The 13,501-nt window shown below is 40.7% G+C and overlaps 1 protein-coding gene across 1 annotated transcript in view; it reads right to left on the bottom strand.

Moving 5' to 3' along the window:
• Positions 1–376: 376 nt before the first annotated feature.
• LOC144266548 (cytosolic phospholipase A2 epsilon-like) overlaps positions 377–13,501 on the bottom strand; it is a 39,059-nt gene continuing 25,934 nt past the window's right edge. Inside the window, exons 14-21 of the mRNA XM_077819982.1 lie at positions 10,627–10,849; positions 9,635–9,749; positions 7,907–8,044; positions 4,683–4,790; positions 3,845–4,036; positions 3,046–3,212; positions 919–1,105; positions 377–585 (exon numbers count right to left, since the gene is read on the bottom strand). Of these exons, the coding sequence (XP_077676108.1) occupies positions 377–585; positions 919–1,105; positions 3,046–3,212; positions 3,845–4,036; positions 4,683–4,790; positions 7,907–8,044; positions 9,635–9,749; positions 10,627–10,849 (1,339 nt within the window). The remainder of the gene's footprint in view (positions 586–918; positions 1,106–3,045; positions 3,213–3,844; positions 4,037–4,682; positions 4,791–7,906; positions 8,045–9,634; positions 9,750–10,626; positions 10,850–13,501) is intronic.

Here is a 13,501-nt window from a genome sequence, read left to right as displayed (position 1 = left end):
TCTTCACAGATGGTGAATTTTGGTTTTCTAAGTCAGCCACTTCATAGAAATCATAGACTATCAGGGTTGGAAGGGACCTCAGGAGGTCATCTAGTCCAACCCCCTGCTCAAAGCAGGACCAATCCCCAATTTTTGCCCCAGATCCCTAAATGGCCCCCTCAAGGATTGAACTCACAACCCTGGGTTTAGCAGGCCAATGCTCAAACCACTGAGCTATCCCTCCCCTCCAGCTTCACAGAGATGAAAGAGAATCCACTGAGGTATCCAAGCTAAGCAGCTTCTATGGCATGTAATGGCCAATCATCAGCAAGGTTTGGTCCTGTGCTGGAAAATACAAAAATCTCAACCCCGAAGATATAGCCATTTGGGATGGTATCTACTTCTTATGTTGCCTTTTCCGTTCCACCGCCATACGCAAGGCTTGCAGAATCAGGTGTGCATTATTCAGGATGTTGTATTCACTTAGATTTACCAGCCAGCGGTAATTCTCATCAGTGTATCTGACTGAGAATGTATCATATGGGGAAGAGCAGCTAGTAACATCAACTTTGCCCCCCTCCGTCTCTGAGCAGCAGCGCGTCACACCTAGGAAAAAGATTCAACAGGACATTGCTGTGGTATTGGGTTTATGGCAGTTTGATGACAACATTTTATACTAATAACAAACAGATTTGTGAGAGACAGAGTGAAACATGAGACTGAAACAAGGGCTGAGCATCTCACAGCAAGGGACAGTTGATGATAGGAGTAACAATGAAAACGGTAACTTTAACCAGTGGAGAGGTTCATAGAATTGAAATGACCAGTGGGGACCCAGCCAGTAGAAAGAGTCATCAAATGAGAAATGGGGATCCAGTCAATGGGTAGACTGGCCACGCTGACCCTTAGTTAAATGCTTTGCAGCTGTTGTTAACTTACCAGGTGCTTTATAATATTGGAAGGTGTCATTCACAAGTGGGAAAAAAACCACAATGGGGCTTCCTGGGGTTTCTGAATCTTGAAACAGGTAACACTCCTTTAGATTTTTCCTATCTTCCTCACTCAGGAAAACTTTTGGGAATGGGATTTTCTGCTCTGCATAGTACTTACAGGCCTGGTCCAGAGGCTAGAGCATTACAGAAGTGAACAGTATTAGATCCCAAAGAGGTTAAGATTATAGGATACCTATAAGATACTCCTGGCACACCTGTGAGGCTACATGTAGTTTGAGACCCATGGACTATGTTAAATGACATCTACTATGTACTGTCCCCCCACCGCCGCCCACCACAGAGTACTCAACACAAAATCATCATATGATACAAACAGAACTCAGTAACTGTTACAAACTGTAAATAGAGTTTTAAAGCTAGACGAATAACTACATTAAGAAAGGTTTCAGAGTAACAGCCGTGTTAGTCTGTATTCGCAAAAAGAAAAGGAGTACTTGTGGCACCTTAGAGACTAACCAATTTATTTGAGCATGAGCTTTCGTGAGCTACAGCTCACTTCATCGGATGCATAAGAGTATGCATCCGATGAAGTGAGCTGTAGCTCACGAAAGCTCATGCTCAAATAAATTGGTTAGTCTCTAAGGTGCCACAAGTCCTCCTTTTCTTTTTACATTAAGAAAATGTTTTGGTTTCATGGTTAAGTGCTCAAAAATCAGGAAACAATACAGTTTGGTTTGCGCATGCAATCACATACCCTTGTGTATAAGTATCATGATACCATTTTAAATTAGATTACATTTTCATTAGCTACAATGTTCTGTCTCAAGTAATATAATATATCTTACTTGATTCACAACCTGAAATGCACATGTCTAGCATCTTGTAGTACTATATACTACTCTATATATGCTAAACAAATAGAAAATAGTTTGTATCAACATGCTAAAAATCTCAGCATACTTCCTGCATGAAACTCATTTTATCCCAGTGGATGTTTAAAGATTAAATGATGCTTTGTTAGGCATACATACTGTGTATCATATAACTTGAAAAGTAGGGCCATAGCTATCGTCACTCACGAAAAAAAAGTCTATTCAAATATATCAATAGCCCAATGTTACAAAGATGGTCAATGTAAGCACGTGGCATTCCCACGCAGCCCCTAACAAAGTAAATACACTTAATATAAAGATCCAAATGTACTCTTTCCCTGGGCTAAGGCTTTATAGGTAACTTAATTAACATAACCACAAAACCTAAGATTCTGCCTAAATTCTCCCCCAAAGATAGCTTCCAGGGCTTTCCCTGTAGTATCCCTCATTCCCAGCCTATATAATTCTTCTGCTCCAGAGAGGCTATATATATATATATATATATATACACACACACACACACACACACACACATATATATCTAGTTGGAGGAAGCAGAAATTATTCTTCATCTTTATTCATACTTCTAGAATCTGAATTTAATGTGACTCAACAGAAGATCCCTGCATTCCGATGCAGCATCTTTGAGTTTTCCACAATATTAGCCATCTTGTCTGAGATGAAGTCCTAATCAATTCAGCGTATATCATGACAGGTCTCTTTTACAACTCTGGTGGAAAACAGACTGATGTCTTTCGGAAGATTCAATAATTTCATAAATCAACATCAGACATTCCCAGCATAATAGGAGGGAATTGGAACAATTTCATTAACTGCTACACTGAAAGACTCACTGCAGGTGAAATGCATCTCACAAATCCCTGCTGCTAAAAGAATTCTACAACCGTATCCATTTTTTTACAGTTTCTAAGCCCTAGAGGTCTGTGATGATGAGATCACATGAAGATGGAAGTGAGACGTTTTAATAAACTGCAATGTGTAGATCAATGGTCTGAAACAAGGATTCATACCACTGATACTGGCAGCTGAATTTTCTCTCTCCTGGAATCACCTTCCTCTTCTAATGCTTGGAAATGGAAATAGAAGGATTAAAATGTAATTTATTTAATAAATTAGTTGAAATAATTGAAATAACATAATATTTCTAGCTATTAAGTATTGGAAGGTTACAGGCAAAAGGCTATACTGGAGAAAACAAATGATAAATTGACTCCTCTCACCAAAGTCTGCGATCCTGCACTGTAACTTAAATGCAGGATGACATCCACTTTCCTCTCTGACCTTAAAAGTGGTGGGCAGCTGGTATTGATGAAAAATCCAGCATCTACCATGCCAAGGAGATCTGGTTGCTCACTCAGCTGGTTGGGAGACATGTCTAACACAGTATCTAAAAGGAAAATTTTTTTGTCATAAGAAAAACAGTTATGAGCAAATCTGCAACTTCTTTGAAGAAAACAGAGTTGAAAATGAAAGGGCTCATCCCATTGCTATACCACTATAGCTCAGCTTTATCCTAAAGGAATAACCTTCTCTGATTTAGGATTCTCTGTGTTGTTCTATTCCTGGCTCTCTTAAACAGTTCCACCCCATTCTTGACCTGCAGGGGGCACCCAACTCTCTCCTTCTGCCTGCCTATAGGGCCAGAGTCCCGCAAAGCCCATAAGCACATGCTTATCTTTAAACGCATACTTGCATACTTTGCTGGATTGGGGCCTTAGTCCTTTCTTTCTGCTCATAGAAAACTATGAACTTTGTCAAACGTCTATTAGTTAAACTCAGTGACTGTACCCCAAGGAGATGGAAGTTAAGCCCTACCAAACTGATATCAATACAGATTTTCAGCCTTGCACAATTCAGGTGATTGGTCAAACAATTGTTTTCTAAATTAGATTCAAATTTTGCTACTTATGGTGGGTTAGAAATGGATGCTCATTCACTCTCCTCCAAGCCCAGGTCGCCTCACTAAATTCCACACTCAAAACCACCTCAAAAGACACAGTTAAAAACCAGTGCTATTACCTTTCCATCTACAAAACTTCTCATTCCCCAGATAGTCATTATGGACCTGGAAGCCCTTGAGAAAATTGTGATATTGAGCAACTGACAGGCGATCTGTTAAAGCATCTCGAAGAGCAGTGGAAAAAGGGCCTTCAGGAGTGAGCATGTGAGTATTCACCTCATGTGGCCTCGTAGGCAGCATAGGCTCTTCCTCTGTACAAGGGGAGACAAGGAGAGAAAAGCTTTGGTTTCATATAACCATTTTTGGGGTGTTGTCCTTGTATTTAAGTGATGGTTGAGGCAGGTGTTAGGATGATTTATTTAACCAACAACAAACAATAACTTTTAAAGTAACCATGGTACCGTTGTTGCTGTAATATTGCCCAGTTTTATTCTCTGCGTTGGTCTCTGAAACTGGTTCTGGTCTGTGTGTGTGCTGGTCTGTGAGATTCAACAGCAAATGTGATACTGCATCCTTTTCATCTGCAGGATGTGTGGCAATTTTCAACTGCCTGCTGAAGCTTAACCCTTTTTAACACACTCTGTAGTTTTGGTAGTTATCATAATTGCGGCAATATTTTCCCCTGATTTGCATCCTCCTCCTTTAAGTCCATGCATCATGGTAATTCTCTTTCAGGTGAGGAGGGTCCCATCAGTGCTGCTCCTAGCCCAGCCAAAAGAACTTAGCAGAGCAGCATAAGGCATTCCCCTGGGTCTATCTGTGGTTTCTGCAGTATTTAAAAAACCTTCCTGGAGAGAATATGTTCACACTATGTGACAGGCTTCATATGTCAGATAGGCAAGAATCTCCAATTTAAACATGAATGAAAGGCGAAGTTGAGGTATAAAAAGGTCTCACCAATATCAACTACTCTGTCTCGAGTCCACCTGTGCCAGAAGTCTTCTGAACTGTTGGACAAACTCCAGATGTATAACAGGTTCAGGGAAAATACACTGCTCCACATGCCTGTGAAGGGAAAGAGATTTTATGGAAACTAATTTAGTGAACATTTGGAAGCATCTAATTGAAAACTGCCTTTTGCTTTCTCCATCAACTTGTTCAATTTTCTTCCACTTAATTTTTGCGGGAGCCTGAGGAGCACAATTCAAACATTCCTAAACCTTCAAGTTTTAATGTATTTGACACTTCAAAGGTGCTGACTTTAACTCTAATTGAAGACATCAACTACAGGGAGTGTTAGATCTCTAACTTACCACAGGTAACATTGCACTCGAAACCAAGGAAGTGATGGGAGAGAAACCCAGGTGTAGAAATACTCTCTCAGGAAGCTGAATAGAGCTTTATTGCAATAAGCCTGAGATCATCCTATGCACTTATCTTTCCTGGTGGTTCCCTAACTACACTGAGCAGGGCTCTCCTGTCTCTACAAAGGTCATCCCAGCCTTGAGTTGCCCTGAATCCCCTTTGAATGGGGATTCTCTGGTTGTCCCACAGTTTACCCTATCAACAGGGAAAGTCCCCCCTGGCGTGTTAAAGGGTTCTGTCATCTCCCCAAACCCTCCTCATCCCCTTGCATTCCACCCACTGTTTTTTTCCTTCTAAGATCAACTTTTCTGCCCACACCCTCTCTCATATGTCTCAGACTCGCACTTTGGGCATCTCAGATGGGGGCTGCTCTGAACAGCTCTCTCAAACAGTCCCATCTGGAACCACATCTACCATTTTAACATTATCTTTGAGCAAAACACTCTGTTTGACTTCCTTTTAAACATGCTTTTAGGATATGTAGGCTGAGCCCTTACTCCCAAGGAAGAGAAGATGGGAGTCAGCATGTACACAGAATGTATTACAGTCTCATTTTTAATACTGGTGATAAATCCGTATCTCCATTAGCTGCATGCTGGCTAGAGATACGGCGTCAAGCTAAACTTGGCTGTGGACCGAGAACTCAAAATGTCCTGAACTTCAGACTTTTTTTTTCAAATCACTCCATTCTAATGAGGAGCTGGAGGATACTGGAATGAGGAAACTGGGGAAGGCAACTTTGATGTAGTGAGGGCTGACAACAGATAAAGATCCTGGAAGGGGAGACTGGGATGAGGATCCCGAGGGAGTGAAGGCTGAGACCGGCCAGGTGCAGAGCCTGGGACAAAGATTCAGGAATGAGGTAGGGAAGAAGAGACAGGAATGAGACAGGGACAGGACAGTCAGGTATGTGTGACCAATAGAGAACATTCCCATCCAGACCAGGAATAGAACCCAATGTTCCTGAGTCTTATCACCCTCTGCCATGAGCAAATATCTATGAAAACCCTCTTGCAAAGTATGTGTCTCATCCTCCTTGAGTGGCTGGTTCACATAAAGGATGACAACCTACTACTGCTACCAGTTATTCCCTTAGGTCAAGTGACAGAGGCTTGTGTGGTGGTCCTAAAGTTTCCAGCACTGCTGATGACCCAAGTGGTAGTCAATATGACATCCTCTGATGGATTTACTGTTTTTAATTTTGCTTTTTTTAAATACCCGGGAAATTATATACAAAAACACTATGTTAAAGGAACATTAATTTGCACTGTTGTGCACATGTATTATGATAGAATCCTCAATTACATGATGACATAATATTTTTTCCACAGAACCTTGCCTCATGTACAGGATGGACTTGCTCTGAGGATGAATCAGGGTTATGTAGTGAAGGAATCCATGTCTTGTCTGGTGCAGAAATTGAAAGGTGAGTAGTGAATGAGGCAGAGTATTGCAGAATGAGAAAGGATGGTCTCCTGTATAAGGCAATTGAATGCTGCTCTGGAGAATTTTTTTCTATCTCCGCCTCTGCCACAAAGTTCCTGTATGATGTTGGGCAAGTTACGTAAACCAAACTACTCACACGTTGTCACTATTTGTGTGTGCCTCACTTTCTGGGTGCCCGACTTGAGACTCTTGCATCTGATTTGCAGAAGCACTGAGCACCCACAGCTACATCTGAAATCACTGGAAATTGCTTTGACCACATGAAGTGCTATCTAATGCTAACTACTCTGAAAAATCAGGCCTTAGGCATCTCAAATTGGGCACCCAAAATCAGTGGATGCTTTTCACTTTAATCTCTTTGTGCTTCAATTCCCCGTCTGGGAATAACTGGGAATAATACCATCTTCTCACCTCACATGGGATATTGTGAACTAATTCAAATGATGGTTTTGAAGCACTCAAATACTTCAGAGATAAGCACCATAGAAAAGCCCATGAGTTCATTAATAATTCTGTATCCATAGCAGTGTTTGAATGGTGTGCAGCAAATAAGGCCTAGGGCCAGACACTGAAAAATGAGGAGAAAACAAAATATTGAATAGTTGCTCATTGAGTGAGCACCATCCACCTTATGGACTGTTGGAGAAAGGGGTCCTGTGGAAAAATAGTATGCAAACATGTCATTGAAGACTCTATCATAATTAGAGCGGGATGAAATTTTTCAGTTTAAACTTTTTTCACCAAAATATGCAGATTCTAGTCAACTGAAACATTTCACAGTCAAATTTGCTGAATTGTTTCTGTAAAAAAACAAAATACTGAAAAAGATCTAAATCTGTTGTTTTGACATTTTTAAAATGAAAAGTTACAATTTTTCTATTCAAAATGACTTATTTTGAATTTAATTTATATTTTTTAAAAAATAACCAAAATCAAAATGAAATGTTTCATTTTGGGTAGAGTAAAATGTTTCCTGGTACCTGAAACAAATTGTTTTGACTTTTTTGTTTCACCAAAAAATGTGAAAAATATTTGGTTTGGTTTTGATTTTTCTGTTTAGCCACTGAACCGAAACTTGTTGTACAACTCTATCATATTGCATATGAACAAGGAGGCCAAATTATAGTTGCACAGACAACTTTAATTGTAGCATTTCCTAACTTTTGATTACTTTATTTTGCAATCTTAACATTCCTTTAACATACTTATTTGGATGTAATGATAGATAGATAGATACACATATGAACGCACACGCATCTCTTGGCAGGCACTATACTAGTACTGAATGTTACAGACCAACAAATATCCACTTTCTGGTTATGGTTTTGTGTTATTACAGTAGGTTGACATTTCGCAGGACAATACATCACCAAGAAGGTAACAGATCCGGGTTTCAGGGAGCCTCTTTAACAGACGTCCCATAAAGAACTCGCTTCCCAAATCCTCTGTGCGAACAAATGCTCCATATTTCTGGAATCCCATCTCATAGGGAGTGAACTCAACCCATTCTGCAAACAAAGCCACAAAAAAGACATTCAGAAATGTCTCCCAAATGACTTGAAAGAGAGATACTGCTACTAAATTAAGCAAAGAGTTTGAGATGGACTAAGCCTTCTGTTTTCTATCTGATCTTTGCAAAGTATAATTTACAAACCACCATCTTCTAGGCCAGATTTTCAAAGTCAGATGCACGAAGCTGAGTTCATGAATTTGTGTGTGCCTCTTTTACATGTGCAGTTACCTTATGTGCAAGTTAGGCAACTAGCTTGGCATGTGCACACATAAATACATGGTTTTGTGGACTTGTGGCACCTTAGAGACTAACCAATTTATTTGAGCATAAGCTTTCGTGATGCAGCCGATGAAGTGAGCTGTAGCTCATGAAAGCTTATGCTCAAATAAATTGGTTAGTCTCTAAGGTGCCACAAGTCCTCCTTTTCTTTTTGCGAATACAGACTAACACGGCTGCTACTCTGAAACCTGTCATTGTTTTGTGTGTGCACGCTAATTCTGCTTTCACTTTCACTGGTTTTACACCAGGATAACTCCCCTGACATCGGTGGAGTTAGCAGAATCAGGCCTATTGTGTGCATAAATTAGGTGTACACAAATGTATATGTGCATCTCTCTGTGTTTACCTAGAAAATCTGGTTCAAAGTAAATGATTTGATTCCATATATGTGACACTGATAATCATGAAGGCAGATATTTTCTCTTTCACTAGCAGGGATGTTCTCTTCAAATCCAGGGTAGAGGTCTTTTAATGGCAGTGTAAAGAAAGCCCAGGACTGAAAGAACATGGGGAATTAATTTCCTTTTCATCCAAGGGGGTGTAGTACTTCCAATTCAGCAGTGAAAGGAAGCCCAGTACTTGATTTGCTTTTCTCTCTTCTTGGCTGAAGAGAAAAATACTGAAGTATTGATGAGCAAGATTCAGTGAAGTCCTCTTGGGTCATGAAAACAGCATTAATTTCTCAAAATATTTCCAATGGTTTCTTCTTCTAATCAGGCCAGATCATATTCTGAGAACAGCCTGTCTTATGATATTTCTACACTTCTACTTCTAATCCTGAAATTTGGAATCCCCGAAACTCTCCTCTTGTACCAAAACTGTAAGCTTTGGAGGGCATGGGCTGCCTCTTTGGGTATGTCTACACAACAACCAGGAGGCACAAATGCAGCACATGCATTTATACCCAAACTAGCTTTGATCATGCTAGGTCACTAAAAATAGCAGTGTGGGTCTGACGACGCAGGTGGTGGCATGGACTAGCCACCCAAGTACAGTCCTGCCCAGGGCCCTAGGTACGTACTCAGGTGGCTAGTCCATGCTATGCTGCCTATGCTGCCGTGGCTACCCTGCTATTTTTTAGCAAACTAGCTTCTTTATGGCTAGTTGGGTATGCCTACATGTGCTGTCCTGATTGCAGTAGAGACATACCCTCTGCAAATGTCTGTACAGCAGAAATAGGGCTGCGGTCGATAAGCGTTTCCAGAGTGCAAAGAACAAACAACAACAACTGAACAGGTATGCCTATGACTAAACCCAAACCTTGGTAAATTTATAATCAAACACATCACTTGAACATCAAAGTTACCTTTGAAATCTAGAGTGCTATACTTGTCCCGGACATTGACTGCCACATAGATGGGCAACGGGTTCTGACCCTCATTCACCGCTTCCTGCTGGTCTGAGAGTTTATGGTTCTCCTTCTGTTTTTTGAAGAAAAACAGTTACCTGAGAATGCATGAAATGACACAGGAACCTCTCTACTGTGAATTAGATTGCAGCATTTATGCCCCAGCCCTGTACGCAGGGTGGCACAGAACCATGCCACCCCAGGAGAAACACTGGCAGTGATTGTTCCTCAGGCAGATACAATCCCCCCGGGCTACTCAATGCACACAGGTGTACACAGTCTGCACTTCCTGATGTTTCAGCTTTGCTTTGTGAGCTGGTGCAAGGAAGGGAAGGGCCACAACTCTGTCATCTCCCCAACCCCTTTCAAGCAATTTGCTCCCCAGGGTGGAGTGGGGATCTATTGCACTTTCCGTGTTCCTGCGGCCAAAATACAATTTATTTAATGTATGGCAGGGGTGACCAAACTGGTTCATGAGCTGCATGAGGCTCTTTTACAGTTAATGTGCAGCTCGCGAAGCCCCCATGTGCATCCCATTCTCCACCTACCAGACTGAGGGGGAGCTTGGGGCTTCTGCCCTGTAAAGAGGGGGGTCTCGGGTCTTCAGTGGAGTGCCTTCCAGGGCTCTGGGCTTCACCAGGAGTGGGGCTGAAGCCCCCGTCAGGTGGGCCCCATGGGCCTGAAGCCCCACTCCAGCTGGCGCACCATGGCTCTCGAATTTCTGAACAGTGTCATATGCAGCTCGGAGGGTCAGTAAGTTTGGCCAGCCCGATATATGGTATGCATTTATACCTAACCATTCCAAAATAAATTTGATTCCAATAGAATTTCCTGATGCAGATAACTCTACAGCACCACAGGGCTTGCAATCTCTCCTCACAGATTTATTGCTCCTAATTCTTATAGAGAAAACATCTGCAGCTCTCTGAGAAAATAAATAGATACTGTACCCCATCATGCAGCATATACTCAATGATCAGCCCCCACAGATCTATAAATGATGTCCTGTATCCCTCTCGTTTACGCTGACACAGCTGCTGGTTAAAATATTTCATGCGATCCATAGAGAAACAACTCATCTTGCATTTGGTCACACATTTCTGGGCTTCACGGATTTTCTCATCTAGATCCTTCTGTGACCAATAAGCATCTTTATACAAGCATGACATGGTCCTGGGGAAGGGTAATATAGAAAAAAAAACATTAACAAAAAATAATCTACAAAAATTCTGTCCTTTTGTTAGAGAATCAGTTTTAAGTGTTTCTTGTAGTTTGTGCACTACTCGATTTTTTTATAGCAGTTTGTGGGGGAAAATATCATTTGAGGTGTCTATGACTGTTCTATAAAAGGCCCATGTGAGTACATTTTTTCTAGTGTTTGATATTTCCTTTTTCCAACGACTGCCGCATTTTAAAGAGTAAAATTAATAGGAGTGAATCTTTAGTTTGCATGATTGGATAATTTATTGTAAAGAGTTGAAATTTTATTTTCTATGTTTATTTTTCACGATAAATATAAGTTAGTTTTGACTGATGACAGTATCCTGGCATCACATTATAGTCAGCATCAATTTTATGGCGCTCCTTAGTATATGGCTCTCTGTTCTGGATGCATTTCTTAATGCTTAGCAACCCATTTGATCTTGCTGGCCTTGTGAGAGGAAAACGAGAGATAAAATGTAGTCTTGTGGTTAACATAGTGACCTAGGCCATAAGCAACATGGGTTCAAATCCTGGCTTTACTACAGGGTTTCTGTGTGACAATGGGCAAGTCATTTCTGTACCAAATGACTGGAGGATACCAAATGTGATGCCAATTTTTAAAAAGGGCTCCAGAGGTGACCCCGGCAATTACAGGCCAGTAAGTCTGACTTCAGTACCTGGCAACTGGATGAAACTATAGTAAAGAACAGAATTGTCAGACAACTCGATGAAAATAATTTGTTGAGGAAGAGTCAACATGGTTTTTGTAAAGGGAAATAACACTTCACCAATCTACTAGAATTCTTTGAGGTGGTCAACAAGTATGTGTACAAGGGAATACAGAACACTTAGATTTTCAGAAAACAAGGTCCCACACCAAAGGCTTATAAGCAAAGTAAGCTATCATGGGATAAGAGGGAAGGTCCTCTCATGGATCGGTAACTGGTTAAAAGATAGGAAGCAAAGGGTAGGAATAAATGGTCAGTTTCCAGAATGGAGAGAAACAAATAGTGGCGTCCTCCCAGGGGTCTGTACTGGTATCACTACTAGTCAATATATTCATTAATGATCTGAAAAAAGGGGTAAATGGTGTTGTGGCAAAATTTGCAGATGATACAAAACTATTCAAGATAGTTAAGTCCAAAGCAGGCTGCGAAGGGCTACAAAGGGATCTCACAAAATTGGGTAACTGGGCAACAAAATGGCAGATGAAATTCTGTGTTGACAAATGGAAATAATGCACATCAGAAAACACAATACCAACTATATATATAAAATGATGGGGTCTGAATTAGCTGTTACCACTCAAGAAAGAGATCTTGGAGTCATTGTATATAGTTCTCTGAAAATATCCATTCAATGTGCAGCAGCAGTCAAAAAAGCTAGCAAAATATTGGGAATAATTAAGAAAGGGATAGATAATAAGACAGAAAATATCATATTGCCTCTATATAAACCCATGGTATGCTCACATCTTGAATACTGTGTGCAGATGTGATCACCCCATCTCGAAAAAGATATACTGGAATTGAAAAAGGTTCAGAAAAAGTCAACAAAAATTATTAGGGGTATGGAACAACTCCCATGTGAGGAGAGATTAATAAAGATTGGGACTTTTCATCTTGGGAAAGAAATGACTAAGGGGTGATATGATAGAGGTCTATAAAATCATGACTGGTGTGGAGAAAGTAAATAAGGATGTGTTATTTACTCCTTCTCATTACACAAGAACCAGGTGTCACCAAATGAAATTAACAGGCAGCAGGTTTAAAACAAACAAAAGGAAATATTAGACAATTAGAATAAGCATGTGAATTTTAGAGCACTTAGAAAAATCAGCTGTTAAACCATACTGATTAAACTTTCTAGTGCAGGCCACACCTCAGCTAGTCTCAATCTTAACTACAGTGGTGCTATCACCCCACTTTAAGGCCATCATTTATCTTATTACAGCCCAGACTGGGCCAAAGGGTGCCAGACAGACAGACCAATGTTTAGGGTGAAATGGCACTGCACTGCCCCAGGGAACTCTGGGAGAGATCGTTGATCCCATCCCAAATGTACGATGTACAGGACAAATATGCACGCTGCACTGCCATGCTTCCTCTGTACAGCCAACCAGCCCCACCTCGTAGTAGTGGTAGCCCCAACCAGCAACGGACAACCGTGGAAACAGGTTTGGACTCAAAGCTATAAACAACAACAAATCCCTAACACCAGTGCTTAACACTACCCATTTTCTTCAGATAGAGCTGGTGCAACTTATTAAAGGATTTTAACTGCAGTAGATGGAAAGCTGGAAGATGTAATAAATCATTTGGAGCAAGAGGCAGGTGAAGAAATGTTAGACGAAGTCAAACTTTCATATCAAGGTAATATTTAATGACCTGTAACTGAAAAGCAGTTTGTTAGATTTTCTTCAGACTTTGCAGAATCTTCACAGCCATTCTGGCAATTTTCAGACCAAACCAAAATGTCAAGACAACTTATGGGGAAGGGCTAAAATAAGGTTTTATAATAGAAGCTGGTTGCACCTTTACTTATGGAGAGGCTACTGGCTCTCCATAATAAAAATAGGATTACAATCTTTATGATGGAGAGCTGCTATTAACATCTCCATGA

Source organism: Eretmochelys imbricata, chromosome 6 (assembly GCF_965152235.1).
Source record: "Eretmochelys imbricata isolate rEreImb1 chromosome 6, rEreImb1.hap1, whole genome shotgun sequence".
Taxonomy (NCBI): domain Eukaryota; kingdom Metazoa; phylum Chordata; order Testudines; family Cheloniidae; genus Eretmochelys; species Eretmochelys imbricata.
Note: the sequence above shows the minus strand (reverse complement) of the source record. Positions and strands in the feature narration are given on the sequence as shown.